Genomic DNA, 22,033 nt, shown 5'->3' with positions numbered 1-22,033 from the left:
AAACATCAAACAGCTGTTATATTGCATACAAAAACAATACATCATCCTTTTACAAACATCCTGTGTCTGAGAGATTGTTTCACCGGACAGATTCATGTCAGCATAAACTTCGGCTGTGATTTAAGCTATCTGGTGCTGTCATCATAGAATGAATGGCAAAAATCTTAATATCACAACAGCAGATTTAAAGCTTTTCATAAAATGAAACACTGAAGTCTTATTTCATAAAATAGATTAATTTTTGTGTAGATTATATATCTTATTAAACGATTCTGTTTTCTGAAAATGTTCAACTCAGACAAAGGAATAGGATTGCCACTTCTTGATAACAAAATACTTGGGTCTTGTGAATACAAATGTAGTTGGAATTTTTTTATTTTTTTGGGGAGGTTGGGGGGGGGATGGGTGAGGATTGCTATTTTTTTATATATATAATCATATAATGTAATAGATAAACTCCTTGTAAAGGGAATCATTAAAAAAAAAAAAAAAAAATCTAAGACTTCCGACTATATATAGATTTATATACATTGTAAATAGTCTCCATAGATGTTCCTGGAAGCTGTGACAGTGTTATACCAGAGGGGACAGCTCTCCATTACTCTATAATTGCAAGATATTGGCAGCATAGGAAAGAGGTCTTTTATCAAACATTTATCATCATTGGTGATCCGCTTGGTTAATTGTTCGATAGAGTATTGTTTTCTTTGGTAGATATCTGTCAAAAATGTTTTCCCAGCATTATCTGAACATCAATATTATTATCCTATTTCTACTAAAATATATAGCTACTGCACCATCTAACCTGATGTCAAAATGACCAGCGTTTTATTTCTCTGCCCACTTACTAGGTGACAACATTCCATTGTGTTTGAGTTAATCCAACACTTGATATATAAGTATATTTTGATACCCTATATAGTTTCTGATCTGTGAGATTCCTGAGGAGCTTTACACTAGGCTTTTGTCTGTGCTAATTAATTTCCATAAAGGTGCAACAATTCTGATGATCACGGTCTCGGTACATGTGACCGATGTCTATCCAAGGGCATTATTTTCAAATTTTAGATAAGTTACTATGAAACAGAACCAAAATTACATCCCAGATAATTTTTCAAACTTGAAATTTCTTAATCAAATGACATATGTAATAATACACAGGAATTGAAGACTTTTACGAGAGATTTTTTTTTTTTCAAGAAAGGAAACCTTGTGAATTCCAGGACTAGATATGACATGACATGAATCGTTTCTGTATTTTAAAAATTTTGCCAAATCTTGATTTCTAGAATATTTTTAATGCAATGTACTCATATACTCATTTCAGTACAATGAAACAGAGAAACACTGAATTGTGGAATAGACAACCATACCACATAGAAGAGACCGTTGTCAGCTCGGCTGTGAGTGAGGTGAGGCACGGCCTCAGAGCATGGACATCAATTTCCATTAGTCACCAACCTGCCTGAGCATATCTAATACAAAATCATTCCAAAGGAATTGTTAGTAAACACCAGTACTCTGGCACCAAGGCTTTGTTTTACTTAATGAGTCATTTACTTTGATAAGGAAAAAACACACTTTCACAGCCAGGTATCTTTATAAATGAGAATCACTATAGCTTTGGTTAACTGGAGTCTTCAATCGTAGTAATTCAAGCTAACAATACTCTGATAGATTTACAATGGAGTAATCTCGTAGCTATTGCCTATATCGTTATTGTAAGTGTACCAGTTTCTCATTGTGCCTCAATAAATAACAAAAATATAAGTACACCATAGTAAGTATATTTGTTGTATGCTCATTTCTCAGAGATTCTTTTCTTTGTAAAAACATTGTAGGCACTATCGCAGCCACTGAAATAAGTAAAATTCCACTTCCTATTTTCCAGCAAAGATATGACGACTTCATATACACAAAGATGGTCATGGTTTCGATCAAAATTAAAAGTGTCTTTTTTACTTTTGATAAAGAATCGAAATTCCATACGCTCAGCAGTGATAAAACGAACCATACCAAAGAGATGCTGATTGCTTTAGACTCAAAGGTAGTCGTAGCTCGTACTGATTTTCCATGTGATCGGGTTTGTGCACTGGTAGAAGATAAAGTGCATCCTTAATGATAAGTTGTGTACACACTGTGTACTCTGTGAATCCTTCCATCAGGTATATCAGGAGAGTGGTGTATCTCACCGTAGTACCAATGTCATCACGACCTGGGCCTTGGTAATGCCAGACAGACAGAGGTGGGCTTTGACAGTTTCTGGTACGAATCAGGTCCAGTCATGTTTGTGAGTTGGAAAATGTTCCCAAGTGGCATTAGACTATACATAAACGTCACTGGAGGCGTTACATGCATTTTTTGTTCCATTTACCTAGTGTTACGTGTCTGCAGTGATACATGTTCCCAATCTGTACCTGTCTCCTCACATTATAACACTTCCTGTAGCAACCTGTTTCTTAGCTATTTATAGCTACAAAATGACCTTCAGCGTTTTTTAAGTTGTTTAGAGCCATGAAGTGACCAACAGTGATAGCTACTATTATCTATAACCCCAGAATGACCTTCAATGATGCTTCAAGCTATTTATAGCCATATAATGACCTTCAATGAGGCTTCAACCTATTTATAGCCACATAATGACCTTCAATGAGGCTTCAACCTATTTATAGCCACATAATGACCTTTAATGAGGCTTCAACCTATTTATAACCACATAATGACCTTCAATGAGGCTTCAACCTATTTATAGCCACATAATTACCTTCAATGAGGCTTCAACCTATTTATAGCCATATAATGACCTTCAATGAGGCTTCAACCTATTTATAGCCACATAATGACCTTCAATGAGGCTTCAACCTATTTATAGACACATAATGACCTTCAATGAGGCTTCAACCTATTTATAGCTACATAATGACCTTCAATGAGGCTTCAACCTATTTATAACCACATAATGACCTTCAATGAGGCTTCAACCTATTTATAGCCACATAATGACCTTTAATGAGGCTACAACCTATTTATAGCCACATAATGACCTTCAATGAGGCTACAACCTATTTATAGCCACATAATTACCTTCAATGAGGTTACAACCTATCTATAGCCACATAATGACCTTCAATGAGGCTTCAAGCTATTTATAGCCACATAATGACTTTCAATGAGGCTTCAACCTATTTATAGCCACATAATAACCTTCAATGAGGCTTCAACCTATTTATAGACACATAATGACCTTCAATGATGCTTCAAGCTATTTATAGCCACATAATGACCTTCAGTGATGCTTCAAGCTATTCATAGCCACAGAATGACCTTCAGTGATGCTTAAAGCTATTTATAGCCATAGAATGACCTTCAGTGATGCTTAAAGCTATTCATAGCCACAGAATGACCTTCAATGATGCTTCAAGCTATTCATAGCCATAGAATGATCTTCAATGATGCTTCGAGCTATTCATAGCCACAGAATGACCTTCAATGATGCTTAAAGCTATTTATAACCACAGAATGACCTTCAGTGATGCTTAAAGCTATTTATAGCCACAGAATGACCTTCAATGATGCTTCAAGCTATTCATAGCCACAGGATGACCTTCAGTTATGCTTCAAGCTATTTATAGCCACAGAATGACCTTCAGTGATGCTTAAAGCTATTTACAGCCACAGAACGACCTTCAGTGATGCTTCAAGCTATTTATAGCCACAGAATGACCTTCAATGATGACACCAAACTACAAATGATAGACCTATAGACCTTTCACTTCAGTATTTAAGCATGATCTTGACATTTAACCATGACAGTGTCATCTTTCAGGTGGTTGTTGAATTTGACCAACAGTTGTCAAATATTTTCCTTTGTAATGTTCCGTTTTAAAATTGATTATGTTCCCTACATTATGACCTTGAACACTTGTTTGCATATGACCTTGACTTACCTGCCGATAGTGGTTCCGTTCCAGCACTGGTCGCTCTCCATGTTCTGGTTGTAGTACAACTCCTGGTCACAGATTACATCTGACATGGTGTCGAACATCCGCAGTGAAGTCAACAGCTCCTTCATGACCTCTAGTACTTGGTCATAGAGGTCGCCACCAATGGAACGTCTGTTGAGCGGAGCTTGATGATGGTGTCCCCGTTCCTTGTGAGAATGGTGTGAGGACGTAGTGTTCACTGCTTTAGTTGTCACAGTGACAGGGAAATCACAAAGAGCCTTCATCTAAAACACATGAAAATGCACAGAAATGAAGCATGATTGGGTGATAACTGTGATTTGGCAATGAAAACACATACTGTTATATATAGACATCAGATCATTTCAAAGTAAGGATGAATCTGGATTCTGCAGCTGAAGACCATGTCTGGATGATTTTGGTACCAAGATCGTATGTTGATCCATTTTCGACACTCTGACTTATATTTTGAGAATAATTTGATATAATGATTGTGTGCGTTATCATACTGGCCCTACAGACCATACTGTAATTTCCTAAGGGTTACAGAATCATCCATATTTTATATCAGGTGGTAAAATTGTCATTTGTTTTGATGCTAAGATGTTTATTGATGCTACGGGGTATCCCTTATTTATCATTCTGGGATTTAGTTTAAACAGATTTTGTTTGAAATATAAATATGGTATCACTACAGCTATTGTCCAAACAGAATTCGCGGCCAGTAATGTGAATCAATGTATCCCATCACGCCCCTATAAATAGGTAATATAATTACACTGTTTGCACTGGTCGGTGTTAAATGACCAGGGGAAGCGATATTTATAAGGCCACAATGGCTGTCGACCAGAGGGCTTACCAGGCCTACGTAAGCCTTTATATGTCCTCATATGACTAGTGTTGACATGTGTTTCAATTGATCACGACAATAAAACATCGGAATCTAAATATTCAACAAACACGCCCACTCAGTTAGTACTGACTCACCAGCCATCGATACACTTAAAAGAAATAGTCTTAAAACCCCCACTAACATCTTGTAAAATTCAAATTTCTTTCAAGAAGCGTCTTAATACAAACACTTATGTGTATATTTCACTTTGGACAACACTATGGTGAGGTTTTATTCTGTACATGGACCTTAGCATACAATTGAAATATTCTGCTCAATGAAATCATACATCTATAAAAAAAATTCTTTCTATTTCAAATCTTTTGATGAACAAAAAGAAGGCAGATCTTCAGTACCGACAGGATTTAAATTACACAATAAACAGACACAGAACATAAACACACATTACAATATTTTATTCAAAATTTATGGACCCTTTTAATCAAGATTTTTAAGTTAATAATTCATCCTTAAGTCCAAAACAACCCTTGGATAAAAAGATCCAGTTTTATAATAAAACGATATTCTCTTTTGAAAAGGGGGGCATTTATTACAGTATTTACCTGGTTTATACTCAGACAGATAAACTGTTGGGTATAAAGAATCATACAGAGCGTGAAATCTATAAGTACTAATACCAGCTGGGAGAGTTTATATGTTAACGTTCACGATGAACTACTTGTTGCCCATTATGGAATCATCTGCTTAAATATATGGTTTCTTAAATCGATACATAATCCTTATGACTGATGTTCTTATGAAAATAATATCTTGCATTTTCAATAATAAAATCCTGGTTACACATAAATTGGATGGGCTTTTGTCAGGCAATGTAGGTTACGTGATGATATGGAGGAGGAGATCTCATTGTCTCTACTGCTGTCTGGGTATAGCAACGAAAAATAACCAATGACTACAATTATCTGGCAATACAATTGTTATCATCAATAATATTGAATTATGTCTCCAATTATCTAATGTCAATTATATAGAAGATAGAAAACCAGAATAGATAATGAAAGTGTCCTAAAAATCCAAAATTTCTGAGTGTAAACTTTTACAAAATTATGGAAGCTCAAAAAATTCATACACAATTTTCAAATCAGAATCAAGAATCTCAAAGAAGTTATAATGCAACTAATTCAAATCAGAATCAGTCTAAATTAAATGAACACAGATCTGAGCATGATCAGCAGAACTTTTTCCTATCATAGTACAATCCCAACGAAATGTCATCTATTGGACAAATAGGACATGGCAGCCCTTTCCAAGCCTTCTTAAAAGTCCCAAGAGCCAGACCAAGTGTGTAGCCAATATCAAGACTAAGGAAAATCGGACTTCTGTGGATCCTGTAATTACTATAGAAGAGATTGATAAGGGTATTTTAGGTCAGAGACGATGAACCTTTGAGATGACTACAATTCTTGTGAAGATACTATTCTCTTTATTTCCATTCCAATAGTGTTCCCGTATCTTCCTGGATTGGTGCTGCAGATTAATCAAAATACAGATGGTCCACACGGATATTTCTTCAAATCAACTCCTGAGAATTCACCTCTAGCCCTCAGATTTCTGAATGAGGTGAACCCGACTCCATATTTCATTGATCTGACTATGAATCTTCTATTCAATCACAAAGTGTTCTTTATCACTGGCTTCAGAATCAAGACAAGTTATTAAAGTCCTTCCAACAGTGACCAGTTGGCCAAAATTATGAATAACTCAAGCAAAAATGTGTGAGTGAGTAAATCTAATAGATTATTTGACTTTATCATGATTAACTTCAACAACAACTGTACCAAATCTAGTGACTGTGAAACAAGAAACTCCATCTCTGGCCCCTACTATGGACACTGAGTGGTAAACGTAATCTGTGGCACCCAACTAAGGACAGTGAAAAAATCTAGGTCCCTATGGATACCCTGTGGCCCCTAACATGGACAGTGACAGTATCTAAGTTCCTATGGAAATCCTGTGGCCCCTAACATGGACAGTAACAGTGGACGGTGACAGTATCTAAGTTCCTATGTATACCCTGTGGCCCCTAACATGGACAGTGACAGTATCTAAGTTCCTATGTATACCCTGTGGCCCCTAAAATGGACAGTGACAGTATCTAAGTTCCTATGGATACCCTGTGGCCCCTAACATGGACAGTGACAGTATCTAAGTTCCTATGGAAATTCTGTGGCCCCTAACATGGACAGTAACAGTGGACGGTGACAGTATCTAAGTTCCTATGGAAATCATGTGACCCCTAACATGGACAGTGACATAATCCAGGTCTCTATGACCTTGAATGAACAGTGGAAATATTTACAAATATCCTGTTGCCCCTTACAAGGACACTGACAGTATCTAGGAATATTCTGTGGCTCCTAATAGTGATTGTACCAAATGATGTGGTCCCTACCCTACAAGGGACACATCTTCCATCTTGTTACCTACTCTTATTCTATGGCCCCTATCATGAACACTTGTTGTATCTGGGTCAGTACTGATATTCTGTGGCCCCTATCATGAACACTTGTTGTATCTGGGTCAGTACTGATATTATGTGGCCCCTATCATGAACACTTGTTATAACTAGGTCAGTACTGATATTCTGTGGCCCCTATCATGAACACTTGTTATATCTGGGTCAGTACTGATATTCTGTGGCCCCTATCATGAACACTTGTTGTATCTGGGTCAGTACTGATATTCTGTGGCCCCTATCATGAACACTTGTTGTATCTGGGTCAGTACTGATATTCTGTGGCCCCTATCATGAACACTTGTTGTATCTGGGTCAGTACTGATATTATGTGGCCCCTATCATGAACACTTGTTGTATCTGGGTCAGAACTGGTATTCTGTGGCCCCTATCATGAACACTTGTTGTATCTGGGTCAGAACTGATATTCTGTGGCCCCTATCATGAACACTTGTTGTATCTGGGTCAGTACTGATATTCTGTGGCCCCTATCATGAACACTTGTTGTATCTTGGTCAGTACTGATATTCTGCGGCCCCTACTGATATTCTGTGGCCCCTATCATGAACACTTGTTGTATCTTGGTCAGTACTGATATTCTGCGGCCCCCAAATCGGTACGGATTATACATCAGTCTCTTTAATGAATGTAATAATGTGGCCCTGAACATTTATACTGATTGTTCTTCAGCCTCTATCAATAATACACAAGGTTTGAGGCCCCAAATATGGATACTGAATATATGTCTACAATTGATTCTGTTTCCAGTCAAATGATACATAACATCTTTTACCTTGTGTTGATGGTGAATACAGTTCAATATCTCACTGGACTACCGTTCCTTGTAAAAGTTCTCCCAAGGAAGTCCCCACCTCACTGAATCAGCCGAGGATTAAGACGAACGCCCTTATCGCTAATTTACTTGTGTGAGGAGAGACTCAGCTTCAGATGCTGACACACCAAATTTGGTGTTATTCACATGATAAATCATTGATGCCACGGGATTCATTATCTTTCCCAAGCTTCCAACGAAGGCATCAATATCAGTGAAATTATATATACAGTAAATGCCAACCTGCTTTGATAGCCCTAATTATAAAATGGTTTTCAATCACTGTTTAAACCACACACAAAAAAAACTAACATCTTTTCCTCGCATATATTTCAAATCATGATTGAATAACTCTTTCATTTAATGTAAGCACCTTCCTGCTTTCTAAAGAAGATGCAACCTCATTTTTTACAATCAAACTGATGGAAGCATACAACAGTATTGATTTTTTAGATAGGCCCTAATGCAATATATAGCCCTTTGTAGATTTCAAGCGTAGGTCGTAGCCTTATCCCTTCCGTGGTCCTCAGCGATAGTGTCCTGTAACAAGCTGAGGACGCTATCATCATTAAACCTCCCAAAGTACAATCATCTTCCCTGTCCTGTCAGCATGAATAAGGAACTATCTCAGCACCCTGGTGACATGGACGTCAAACGGCATCACCCAGAAGATCCCTAGACTCTCTGCTGCCAAATCTTATTACGTAAACGAGAGTGTTAATATCATTATTCCACAGAAACACAATACCGTACAAAATCATGTTACCCTAGAATTTGGTTCATGGGATGACCTGACGATGAACTTACTGGACTGGTTAAAATGTTGAGGAACACCTTGAAAAACCTCCTTTAAAATACCCTTGGAAAACCACTGGATACTTAACAATATTTCACTGAAACGCCAGTGAAAACCAACTAGAAATTCAATGAAAATTAACTTTACAAATCCTCATTTAATGAAATCATTCTGAAAATTCTGAAACCTTATCGAAATGTCACCAAAATCTTAACATACAGACAAAGAAACACCAGCATCATCTCCAATTCATTTCAATAAAATCCCTTTAACTAAATTAGAGTTTTTCCGAGTACAAAGTTCCCCAAACAGCTAAATACCAGACTTCAATTATAAACCTGTAAGGTTCAAAATCTAGACATACACAAGCTTGTCTTCCAACTAGATATAGACTTTATTTTTTAACCAATGTGAAGTAAGTAACATCCAAAATGTATATCACTCCTTGGCCCAGATGGAAGCATGCAAAGGTCTTACTGTAGGAGGAAACCGGAGAACCCAGGGAAACCCAGGTGGCCAGGCAGGTGACCACCTACCTGTTCAAGTTCAATTGGGGAATTGAACCGAGGCCACCTAGGTGAAAGGCAAGTGTGTTACCACCGCCCCACATACCACCAACTTAACTGTACACTCACCACATAACAAAACGACAACAAATTCACCTACGATTTTAATGAACAGCTCTAACTGTCATACATCTGTGTTTACAACCTGAAAACTCTTTTATGAGTAATAAAAGTTATCATGATTTGAGACAATTTACCATTCACAAGTCAATGAATGAACAGTGAATCTCTTATATCATGGAAAAATATACATTCATGGAGAAATACACATTCATGGAGAAATATACATTCATGGAGAAATATACATTCATGGAGAAATATACAACTGTTTACTATCCAAACTTGAGGAATCTCCGACAGATACAGTAGTGAGTAAATCTTCACTACAGATTTATCTTGTTCCATGTTAATTAATCCTCCCTTGTTAACTGCTTCCCAGGGATTAATAAAACAAGGCTTCCTAATTTAACAGGATGTGTAAAACATCACTTTGTTATTGGACGATATTCTGTGACATGGAATCACTAGGAATCAGAAATCACAGTCCCTATTTATACCAAGAATGTCTTTTTTATAACTACACTTTCTCAAGACACTTTCTTTTTTTCCCCAATAACCCAAAAATGGAGATTTGAGCATATCACCTAATCAAGAATAATTCAAAACTTTTAATCATTACTGTCAAGAGGCTTCTTTTTCCACATCAAGTTTTGTATGATAAGAAGTTATTTCAAGAATTCAGACGATGTTTCACATGCATGCATTACAATCATACGATCTGTTTCACATGCATGCTTTATAATCATACGATCTGTTTCGCATGCATGCTTTAAAGCAGTATAGTATTATTGAGATACAGATTATGAGGTATGTCATGTGATACTGCCAAACAGAGATAGGATTTTTATAAGTTTGTTCTACCCACTATTGAAAGAACAAATTATTCTTATCACTATTTAACCAGACATTTTACACAATATCCATAATGTAATAGCAGACCAGACTATCAGAAAACTACCTTCTTATCTTTCTTTAGTAAAACACATATCTTATCATACACCTGGATATTCTGACTTATTGTCTAATCCGACATATTGCTATGATGTCTTAAGCTGGGATAAGGGGGGACTATAGATGCTCACACAATGTTGATTAGGTTTTAAACAAGGAATGGACAAATCGACTTGTACACCACCTCAGTGTACAAAAGATTATAGTGTTGCCCACAAGACATGACAATTTGATATTACAGTCTGGTACACTTAACCCTTGAGCTCAGTGGTCATACAATTCACTGTATAGTCATTACACTGAGGAGTATATTCACTGAAATATGCTGCATTAAGATCCATCACTGGTTGTGATATACAAAATTCTATTCATGTACTTATCCTTACCAATCTAACTGAGATGCTACATAATTCATTCCGTTTCTGAAGAACCCAACCAATACATTGTGTCCTACAGACTGTCAGATCAGGGTCCATGGTACTTTGCATTTAGTCATCACTAAATGATTACAAGATTATACTTTCCACCATGCCATCACATACAGAATGTTTATCTTGAGAGATTTCAAATACCATTACATATTTTCATTGCTGGATACAATTGACACCCACCATCTCTGACCTTCTCCCCTCCCCCCTATCACTACACTCTCACTCCTCCCATCCCTACCCCCACATTTTATCTCATCTCATCCCCTACCCCCACTTAATTACCTTCTCCCCTCCCCACTATCACTACACTCTCACTCCTCCCACCCCTACCCCCACTTAATTACCTTCTCCCCTCCCCCCTATCACTACACTCTCACTCCACCCATCCCTACCCCCACTTAATTACCTTCTCCCCTCCCCACTATCACTACACTCTCACTCCTCCCACCCCTACCCCCACTTACCTTCTCCCCTCCCCCCTATCACTACACTCCCACTCCTCCCATCCCTACCCCCACATTTTATCTCGTCCCATCCCTACCCCCACTTACCTTCTCCCCTCCCCCGTATCACTACACTCCCACTCCTCCCATCCCTACCCCCACATTTTATCTCGTCCCATCCCTACCCCCACTTACCTTCTCCCCTCCCCCCTATCACTACACTCCCACTCCTCCCATCCCTACCCCCACATTTTATCTCGTCCCATCCCTACCCCCACTTACCTTCTCCCCTCCCCCCTATCACTACACTCTCACTCCTCCCATCCCTACCCCCACATTTTATCTCATCTCATCCCCTACCCCCACTTAGATTCTCCAACCCTACCCCAATCACTGAACTCCCCCCCCCCCCCCACAACCACTTACCTTCTCCAACCCTACCCCAATCACTGAACTTCTCCCCCCCCCCCCCCCCACAACCAGTTACCTCCTCCCCTCCCTACACACCTTCTTTCCATCCCCATCACACTCCTCCCATCCCCTACCCCACCCCCATGACTTCCATTCTTTACCACACCACTTCCCCCCCCCCCCCCCCCCCCCCATTTCCCCCCACCACCACACTATTTTTTAACTTCCCCACCACTTACCTTCTCTAAAACACACACCCCAAACTCACTTTACCCCATGATTCATTATTAGGCTTTTTTTTAATCTCTTTGTAACAATTAAGTAATACCTTTTCCCCTTTCACAGCCCTGAAGTGTCCTCCTTCCTGGAGTCCAACATTCTTTCCTTTTCTTCTCAACCCCTGTATTCCCTTCTTTCTTTCTTCTCCCCTTACCTAGAATTCCCTTATCCCTCGTCCCCATATTTTAATCCTCCACGCTCTTTCTCCTCAGTGTATCTAATATTACCGACATTTGATAATTTCTGGTCAATAAATTCTGTGTAGCTGCCATGCACTCTGTCTGCAGTAGAAGGTTTTTGAGTATTTACTATAGTACCACACCTTCCCATTTCTAAAAGTATTGTTAGCATACATCTGTTGAAAACTTCTTATTTAAACTTGAAACTCTATTACTATTTCTTTAATTCACCGTCTATTAATAAACATCAGCATTTCATTCAATCCTTATTAAAATTTGCATAAAACAGTAATAGGGCGTGATGAATTCTAAAACAGACAAGTCCATTTAGGAGAGTAGTACAGTTCTAGAACTTCAGACTACAAATTCCAGGCTACTCTTGTATCGGCTTTCAAATGCAAAACTTTTGCTGTGTCAAAAAAAAAAAAAAAAATGAAAATACTACAGCTGCTTTTTGATAAAAAAGTCAGGTTTTCCCCCAGTTCAAAACTGTTTGAGATCTTTCCACTTGGAACAAAAAGTGCAAAAAGATGTTATCATGCATTTTTCCTCCTCATGTAGTTTCTAACACCCGTGACTATAGCCAGAGAGCAGACGGCAACCAGTAGTGACTGCAGCTGCTGAAACCATGTTCCTATCATCAGAAATATTAAATGAATTTTTCTACATTCTTTTTTTTTTGTGTGTGTTTTCTAAAATTTCCAGGAAAATCACCATAACTACATTCCAATCCTTAAGGAACCCTTTGAACTACTTTAACCGAATTCAAAAATTTGATAAATTGTTGATTTTTGTCTTAATAACATAATCATGATCCAATCAAAGCTGTCGTTTCATATTTCCAAGTTAAATCTATCTTAACCAACATCAAAACTTAGATAAGCTTACTCATGTACACATTTTAAATGGCTTTAATTTCTCCAGATAACATACATGAAACGGAAATCTCCAAGGGATCATGATTCAAATTTTAAGAATTTCGATATTTTTTAATTGTGTTAGTTCCTAAAATGATTTCTCGGTAAAACTCTAAAGTATCTTAGTTTTACAGCTTACACATCTAACCTGATTAGGCAGGTGTGCATATACAAACCTAATGATATATATTTATTTTGAAATTTCATCAAATTCAGGGAGGGATTCAGGGTAGTGTGAGCTAAATTTAATATTATCAGACCTGTATAGTGTCAGCAAATTCCTAATTGAAGCCGTAATCCCTTAAGAATATTGAATGGTTTCAATATTTAAATATATACATACATTTCAAATATAATTTTTCCAATAATTCTAAATAATTTACATGAACACAAAAAGAACTAGTAATATATTTTTATTTTTTTTTGCAATTTTTTATTATTTTTTTTTTGCAATTTTGAGGTACACCTGTTATTTTGGCAATTACAAAAACTTGACTCTTTTGTAGAATATCATTAAGTATCTTGAAATCTACTCGAATCAATCTGCTACAATCTCAATAGTTCTGACCTTACAACAACTAGTGTCTTCGACCTTTGACCTCAAGCCAACCTATTGCCCAAAATCGGACATTTATTAGCTGAACATTAAGCATTTGAAAAATAAACCAGAACAAAAATTCCAATGCCCTAAAGCAATGAAAACATTATATTACCTGGCAAAAACACAATTTAGGAAAGAAAGTTTTTGGCAAGGAGCCAACATTGCTTGTTTATCCAGCACTGAGATGTGTATTTGGTACTCGTTGGTAATTTCTGATTTGAAACCGTTCATAGAAGAAAACGAGCTGTGTTTAATGGCACAGCCCGCAGTGTTGTATGTGTGGTCAATTACGACTAAGATTGTGCAATGGCACAAGATATCTGGATAATCACACTGCCGCTGTACTGCTGTTTCAACGGATTGTATGCCTAGATAAAACTGTTATTATAAAAACGTGTTTTCTATGCCTTTTACTGTGCATGTAGCCTAGTTTTCATTGATAATATAACAAAATTACGTAAAATTCTATCAATATTCTTTCTTAATTCCACTGTAAACAAAATTTAATTGTATAAAGACTTGCATAATTATTGTCAATTTTATCAAGAACATACAGTAAAGCAAGATCTCATCAAAATTTTCATAACTATACTGAATAGGAAAAAAATTAATAATGATTTTATCGGACACAAAAGCAACAACATTATAATCCAATTACATGTAAACATAATAGAGAGCCAAATTGTCCGAGCTGAGCAATTTTTATTAATATATTTCGTCAATATACTGCCATAAACCTTGTGTTAGGGAATCAAATAAGACTGATGGAGCAAGCTTATGTAGCATTGTGATGTAATCTTTGAGGAAATTAACAGAAAATTAGAAAAAGAATGTTAGGGAATTCTATCGATATTTCCACTAGAGGACAAAAAAGAATTATAAAAATTGGAATTTCCGAAAATATTTTTATCAAAATCTAAATAATAAGATTATAAACTGTAAATTTCTGAAGAAATCAATACCAAAGATTTATTTATATGAAACACGATTCCTCATGGTATACAACCAGAAAATCAGTCAACTGGAAATCAAACTCAATTACTGAAAACGAAATATTGCAAGAAATATATTTGATAACTATTGCACATGACAATTCAAACTTGGTTTTCATATAAATAACACCACGATTAATTTCATATAAATTTGATGACTACAAATCATGTTGTAATTCATTAGTTGGCTTGACTCCTCTGTGTGTGGATGTCTATGGGGCTTTGAGAGATACCCTAATCAGATAGTGATTACCAGTATATAATAAATCACAATGTTTTCTGAGGAATCTGATAACAGCCTGCTGTAAATCTGTCCGAAAAATGCGACCAAATGTTGACTCTCACTGATATACCTTGCCAATTCTATATGAAATATTTACGAATTTGCTGGCGTAGGCATAGTACTCATTGCCAAATAGGAATTTAAGTTTTTATGATAACTGTGTCAAGATTGACTCCATTGATGGTCTCTATCTCAAAAATACCTATGTGTGCATATATCACGTAGGGTGTGGCCGTTTCAAAGGACCAATATATAAACGATCACATAATTCACATCGTAATTCAACGTGTCCGGTTTTTGTCAATAAAAATGACTTTTTCAGCCAGTAATCTTTATCTAAACATGTCTGCTCATTTCAAGTGGCAGGTGTGTCGAACTTAAAAGTACACAGGACATCTTTATGACTTGCTCAAACCAAGAATTACCTCCCTTCTTAAAATTGATGCCAACTTTTCCTCTCTATTTTTTTCTTTTTTTATCTTTTTTACATTGTGAATTTTGGATCAAATCTTAATATCCCCTTTACTGTTAAGATTGTGATGAATATGGAGTTGTTTCCCTTGTGTCAAATGTGACGCATTGATTGTTGTTTGCTTTCTTTCAAAATACATTAATTTTATGATATCAGTCAATCTTTAATACTTTATTTTTTTAAATTTTTACACTTTTATGACTGGTTTGGTTTGTTTTCAGAACTTCAATAACATTTATGCAAACCCCAAAGAACATGTTCAACCACAATGCCTTCAGTCTCTACTTAAAATTCTTTCTATTATAATAAAAATTTGAGCAAAGTGAATGGAGTGTGCTATGTATGTAAAATTTTACATTAGCACTAGATGACATCAGCATCACAAAATCTTATAGAGTCATTTTTCCTCCTCTGTGCATTTATAAAAAAAATCGAAAAATATTTCATGCCTTTTTTTCTGCAGTATTTTTTTTTTTACGAAAATGTCCCAGATAGAATTTTTGACATGTTTGTAATTAAACTTTGGCAAATATAAATGGATGCCTCACATGATGTCTGCCATCCTTTACCTATTTTATGGGGCCCTGGCTGAACCTTCAACGCTGAAAAACTGACCTTAGAATATCAATAAGGCTGTGGTGTTGAAATGTCGTAAATATGTCCTCACTCAACGCAAAACATTAAAGGCATACATTCCTGAATCAATGTCTAGTCATAAAATTGGCTCCTTTCTGTTTTTTCTTATTTCTTTTTTAAAACTTGTTAACAAATTACTTCTTATATAGGTTTTATTTAACCGATTTCAATATAGTTAGAGACTTTAAGCTATCAACTTCATTTTAAGCTTAAATACAGAAATGTTCCTTGATTCCTTCACTGTTGACATTACTCAAGCATAATATTTATCCTGTAATGAGCTCAGGGGGTCAACCCCTCAACTCCTCCCCAAGTAGAGGGGCGGGGGAGTGGGGCTGGGGGAGTGGGGCTGGAGGAGTAGGGAGTAAATGGGAGGAAGTCAGAGGAAGGGGAGAAAGGGGGAGAAAAGGGGGAGAAAGGGGGGAGAAAGGCGGAGGAGAGGGAGAAAAAGGGAGGAAGTCAGAGGAAGGGGAGAGGGGAGAAATGGGGGAGAAAGGGAGAAAGGAGGAGAAAGAAAGAGGGGAGAAAGGAGGAGGGAAGGGAGGAAGGGGGAGGAAGTGGGAGGAAGGAGGGAGGATGGGGAGAGGAGAATGGGGGAGGAAGGGGAAAGGGAAAGGAGAGAACAGGGGGAGAAAAGAGGAGGGGAGAAATGGAGAGAAAGGAAAAAGGGAATAGGGGTTGAGGAGGGAGGGGAGGGGAGGGGAGAAAGGGAGAGGGAAGAAGGGAGAGGGGGTGTTATTGTGAAACAATGAAATAGCATTTGCAGGTTTACTTTTAATTCATTAAATTCCAAACTTTATTAGCACTATTATAATTACATGTGTAATTTGATGGCTAAAGATGAACAACATGGAAATAAGATATTGTATACACAATACTAAAACTGGATACAGGCTTGTCTTCCTCAGGTCTAAAGTTTGATAAATAAACAGGTCTGAAGTATGATCTTGGTATTTAATGACAGCATGATATTTATAAAATATGTGTTATCACTTAAAGTTGGGTTAAAGGTCTCCACATTCTGGAGATAGATCTATCTGATTGTTTAATGGAGCAACGGGAAATGAAATGCAATTCATCATCAAGTGAATTAGAAGTTGTACATAGCTCTCCGAAATGCAATAGATATGGGTGGGCTTATTATCAATAATGGGTTCATTGCCAGATACATACAGCAATCAGAAGATTGAGAACCTTTAATGAAGAAATTGTAGCATATCTTTACCTTAGGTATGAAGTATTATTACCAGTATAAAGATGGTCAAAACATTTTAGTCTGTATGGTAATTAAAATGTTTCAAGATCCAAAAATCTGGTTCATTACAGAATGTTCATATGGCATGCCAGCATGCATGATTTCTGAAACTAAATTAAGAGTTTAAAATTGGAAAATGAAATTAAAGTTTTAACTCATAATGTTTATAAAATTAAATACCATAGCCGCCTTGAAATAACCAACTTCCTTTCGCAAACCATATGTTATATTCTCTGATCAAGATTTTTATTTTTTTTAACGGAAATTGGGCGAAGTTATAAAAGTAACATTGATATAACACTGGATGTGTAAGCCTTATTTTGATGCCATCATTTTGAAATTCTATGATCATTATAGGCCATTTATATATAAAAAGTCTCCCAATCATTTAATCCTGGAGTCTCCCTACTATCCAATATAATCTGGTTTGTCTTACTAACCAGTCAGCAGTAATCCAGCCTTCCACTATCCTTCCTCTAAAAACTTGGTAATTTAGTTCAATTTTAAACTTTCCTGCAACTTTTTTCAAACCAGTGAATCTATTTCTGAAATTCTACATATTATGTCAGGTATACAGCAAAGGGAGTTAATTCAGTACTGTCCAATCATCAGTTCAACCAAGTGCAGTGTAAAGAGAATCTGATTTTTTTTTGTGACTGTATCCCATTAAGATGGTCGCACCACGGAAATGTTGTGTAAATGTCACTGTTAGGGTGAGAAGTCATATTTGACATGAGTAAGGGATATTTTTGCAGTGTGTATTAATTATGTAATCCACACCCCATCCCCAGGGTGGAAAATGGGACGTTCTTTGTCTGGTATACTGGGCCAGATGACATAATTGTCATAGAAGGGAGAGGCAGGTCCCTTCACTTCTTCCCTTTCTCCATAGTAGCTGAGTCCCCCCCCCCCCCCCCCCCCCCCCCCCCCCTCCTCCCAAAACCTGTCAATGGCAGTAGTGTGAGTCAAAAGTAGGGGGGAAGGGGTAGGGGGTGGGGGGGGTAGGGGGCTCACATGGTCTCCCACAACCTCCCCCTTCCCCAAGCCAGTCTGTCACCAGGTGATGTCTAGATCACTGTTACACCTAAGGTCATAGTTCAGATTTCCTATCCTGCAGTGTAGACTAGGGAGTGAAGAAAAAAATAAAATCTGTCTAACACACAATTAAAAATCTCATGGCATTTGTGATAGGGACTTCGGAACAAATCTGGCTTGCAAGAAATCAAATGAACCAATCAAATTGGTATGCTATGATAATCCCATTTCCCATCGATACAATCCTCTACATTTTCATCGATATAATCCTCTACATTTTCGGGTAAGTTATTGTTTTAAACTGCAGGGCAAATCTATCGCACAAGATGATGAAAAGCAGGAGTGATTCTGGTGTCCACAACACTAGGGCAAAACAAATAAATATGAAGTGGGTTTTTTTAAGTGAATTTTTTCCCAGGATATAGGTATCAAATAGGCAATGTCTTCTTAAACCATATTATTCAAAGGTCACATGTCATTGTCTGATTTCAGAATACTAAAACTTTATTTTACAACAACTGCAGGACAAGAATTTATGTTTTATGGTTTATTTTGTTAAACAGCCAGGGTCATAAGGATGTGCCAGGTTTTGGAGTGGACGAAAGCCAGAGTACCTGGAGAAAAAATACCAGCCTAGGGTAGGGACACCTTAACCACTCAGCCACTGTAGCACCCAACAACAAGTTTACTAATCAATATTGTTTTCCAGATGAACTCACACAAGGAATCTTAACTAGGGAAGGAAACTGGAATACCTGGAGAAAACCTACCTAGTCAGACAGGAGAACGCCTTTAGTTTGGATATATGGGAATTGCCCAGGTGAAAGGTGAAGTATGTTACCACTATGCCACCATCACAGGACCACCCAACAAAATACTGCATTACTACGAAACAAACGCTTTTCTTTGGATTTTTTTATTTTGTTTTTAGCAAAACACTTTATCTTTAAAATTTCCTTTCAAAGTTTTTACTTTACTTTACCTGTTTTTCACCTGAACACTTAAAGCTGTAGGACAGATGATTAAATGTCGACCATAGCTTCATCAACAGGTAAGCTCTGCACATGTGCATCAGAATACTCAGAGTTCCCCATACAAAAAAATATCAAACAAAATGCAATATGTAAGCCAGGATATTTTTTTGTTCTTATTTTTTTTTTAATTCTTATTTTTTTTTTAAATTAAGTAATTTCAATTAAAAAAATCTAATTTCCTGCTGAGCCTGTTTTTTAGTTTCTGTACCCAGTGTGTTGTACAGTTAATAGCCAGTCAGGAAATGCCTATGTTTAAAATATTTCAACAGTATTTCCATATGGTTTGAATAATGAAACATGCACAGGATGACTTTCTGCATGAAAAATTCAATACACCTGATCTTTTATGAAATATGTAATTTCAGAACAAAATAGGGTGAAATTTGAATATTTCTGTTAACAATGAAAAGCCCCTATATACTTGTCATAGGTATATTTTATAACTTGTTGGCAGCCACACATCAGAGAGACACGAGACTCATTTTCACTCCACAGGTAGTACCACATAAAGATACGGTCATAAAAATTCAATTTTCAAAATCAACATATAAACACAATCTTCTACCCATTGAATTCTGATATGGTTATCATATACAAATCTAGAAAGTTTACTACCAGAGCCAAAAGTTTTCTAATAGAATGAACATCATACTAGCATCGTCATCATCCTGATGTGTATATAGATAAATATGATCATAGATTTATGTATTGGTATAAAACTTGTGCTTCATGCTGTAAGCTTTACCTGTAAATATTTAGACGTAGGAGGTAACATAAAACAGGTATCCTAGTTTTTTATAGGTACAAAGTATATATCAAACAATTCTTATATAATGTAAATTGGTGGAAAAACATTAGGTTCATTTACAGGTGTAACTTTCAGAAATAGTTGGGTTCAGTTTACTTGTAAGAAAAGTCTAGATCCTTACATATGAACATTAAATTTAATTACTTTTTAATTATGCTACCTATATTTCTGAAAATTGTTTAACTGTTACAATTTGTCATTTATATGATCATCACGACAATTTTAACTTGTGTAACTACAAAATCATTACATTATATATATACCATAAGATTATGTCAATTGTTTTATTCCAATGACATTTACACCAGGTAAAAAAAACCAAAGGGAAATGTTGAAATGATGTACATTTCCCGTGAGAGTTTTGACAAGTGGCATACTCAACTATCTGTCAATATACAAGAGTATGATATACTATTTAAGTTATTGACTTTTAAACTTGAGAAAATTGTATTTTTTGGGTACTTAAATTAGACCTCTATATTTCATTTCAGTATGGCAAGTCGCCATCAAACCAATGACGAGATTATAAAAACCAAAAATGTTGAGGCTGTAGATGTCTTACAAATTATACACACGATTTCTGTGAGAATTAGCTCCCTTATTATTTTTTTTCTGTGAAAATTAGCTCCCTTTTTTTGGTAGAGTTATCTGCCCTTGCTTTTTTTTTTTTAATATATATATTTAAATATAGTTATCACCCTTAATTCCCTTAGTATTATTCCTTTCACATTGTAATTTCTAAGATGACCGCTGTTATTGGATTAGACAGGCAGTCCGAATACATTTTTTTTTTTATATCCAGGCATCGGATCCAGATAAGAAATGTGATCAGAAATCTTAAATATGAAATTATTTAGGGAAATTTTGCGGAAAAACCTCATATGTAACATTAACTACAGGAACATATCATTATATCATGTGGAAATGAAGTGTAATTGGTAGGTTTTCCTGTAACAATAAAAATCATGATCATGTAACGTTGCCCTGTACAATTCCCCACTTGACTCCAGTGATATGTACAACTCCACCCTTGATATTAAAGTCAATGATCTACAAACTATGTGTGACTTTTATAGGGGAGATATAATTTTTAACAGACATACAACACAGGTAAATATTGAGTCAATGATTTAAGGCATCTATAAACATCACAGGCCACAGGTGTACCCACTATGTGTTCATAATGGATTAAATTAAGCTACAGACAAAATAGACATTTACAGAAATTTTTATCAGAATATCTTTTAGTATCCCATAATGATTTGGATCCTAAACAAGCAATTTATTACTTTTCAATAAAATATTCATTTATCAGCCAGCCAATCAGATATGTCCATTCTCCTTTTTAACAAATGAGATACGTCCATTCTCCTTTTTAACAAATGAGATAGTCATTTCTTAGCCAATCAGATACTACTACCATGATTCTCTCTCTCTTTTTTAACTAAACAAGAAGCATTGCCTCTGCCAATCTCTAATAAATAAAACACTTGTTACATTTTTCTGGGCCTACTCATAAATGTAACCAATCAGAATTCTTATCAGTGTCTTTTTTAACCAATCAGGACCCAGGGTTCTGTCATCCCAAGACAACCTGTTATTAATGTTTGTGTAAGCAGACACAACTTGACCTATATACTTCGATAGATATACATAGATATATGGTGGCTTAACAGGCTACAATTCACCCTAAATCTAATAAGGTATTTAGACACTGACTTA

General features: G+C 36.3%; 1 protein-coding gene across 1 annotated transcript in view; it reads right to left on the bottom strand.

Annotated features, from left to right (window-relative positions):
• The window catches only part of LOC117342097 (glypican-5-like), a 135,574-nt gene that overhangs the window by 43,126 nt on the left and 70,415 nt on the right, over positions 1-22,033 (bottom strand). Inside the window, exon 4 of the mRNA XM_033904090.1 lies at positions 3,948-4,228. Coding sequence (XP_033759981.1) covers positions 3,948-4,228 — 281 coding nt within the window. The remainder of the gene's footprint in view (positions 1-3,947; positions 4,229-22,033) is intronic.

The sequence above is a fragment of the Pecten maximus genome, chromosome 14, assembly GCF_902652985.1.
Source record: "Pecten maximus chromosome 14, xPecMax1.1, whole genome shotgun sequence".
In the NCBI taxonomy this organism is placed as follows: Eukaryota; Metazoa; Mollusca; class Bivalvia; order Pectinida; family Pectinidae; genus Pecten; species Pecten maximus.
Note: the sequence above shows the minus strand (reverse complement) of the source record. Positions and strands in the feature narration are given on the sequence as shown.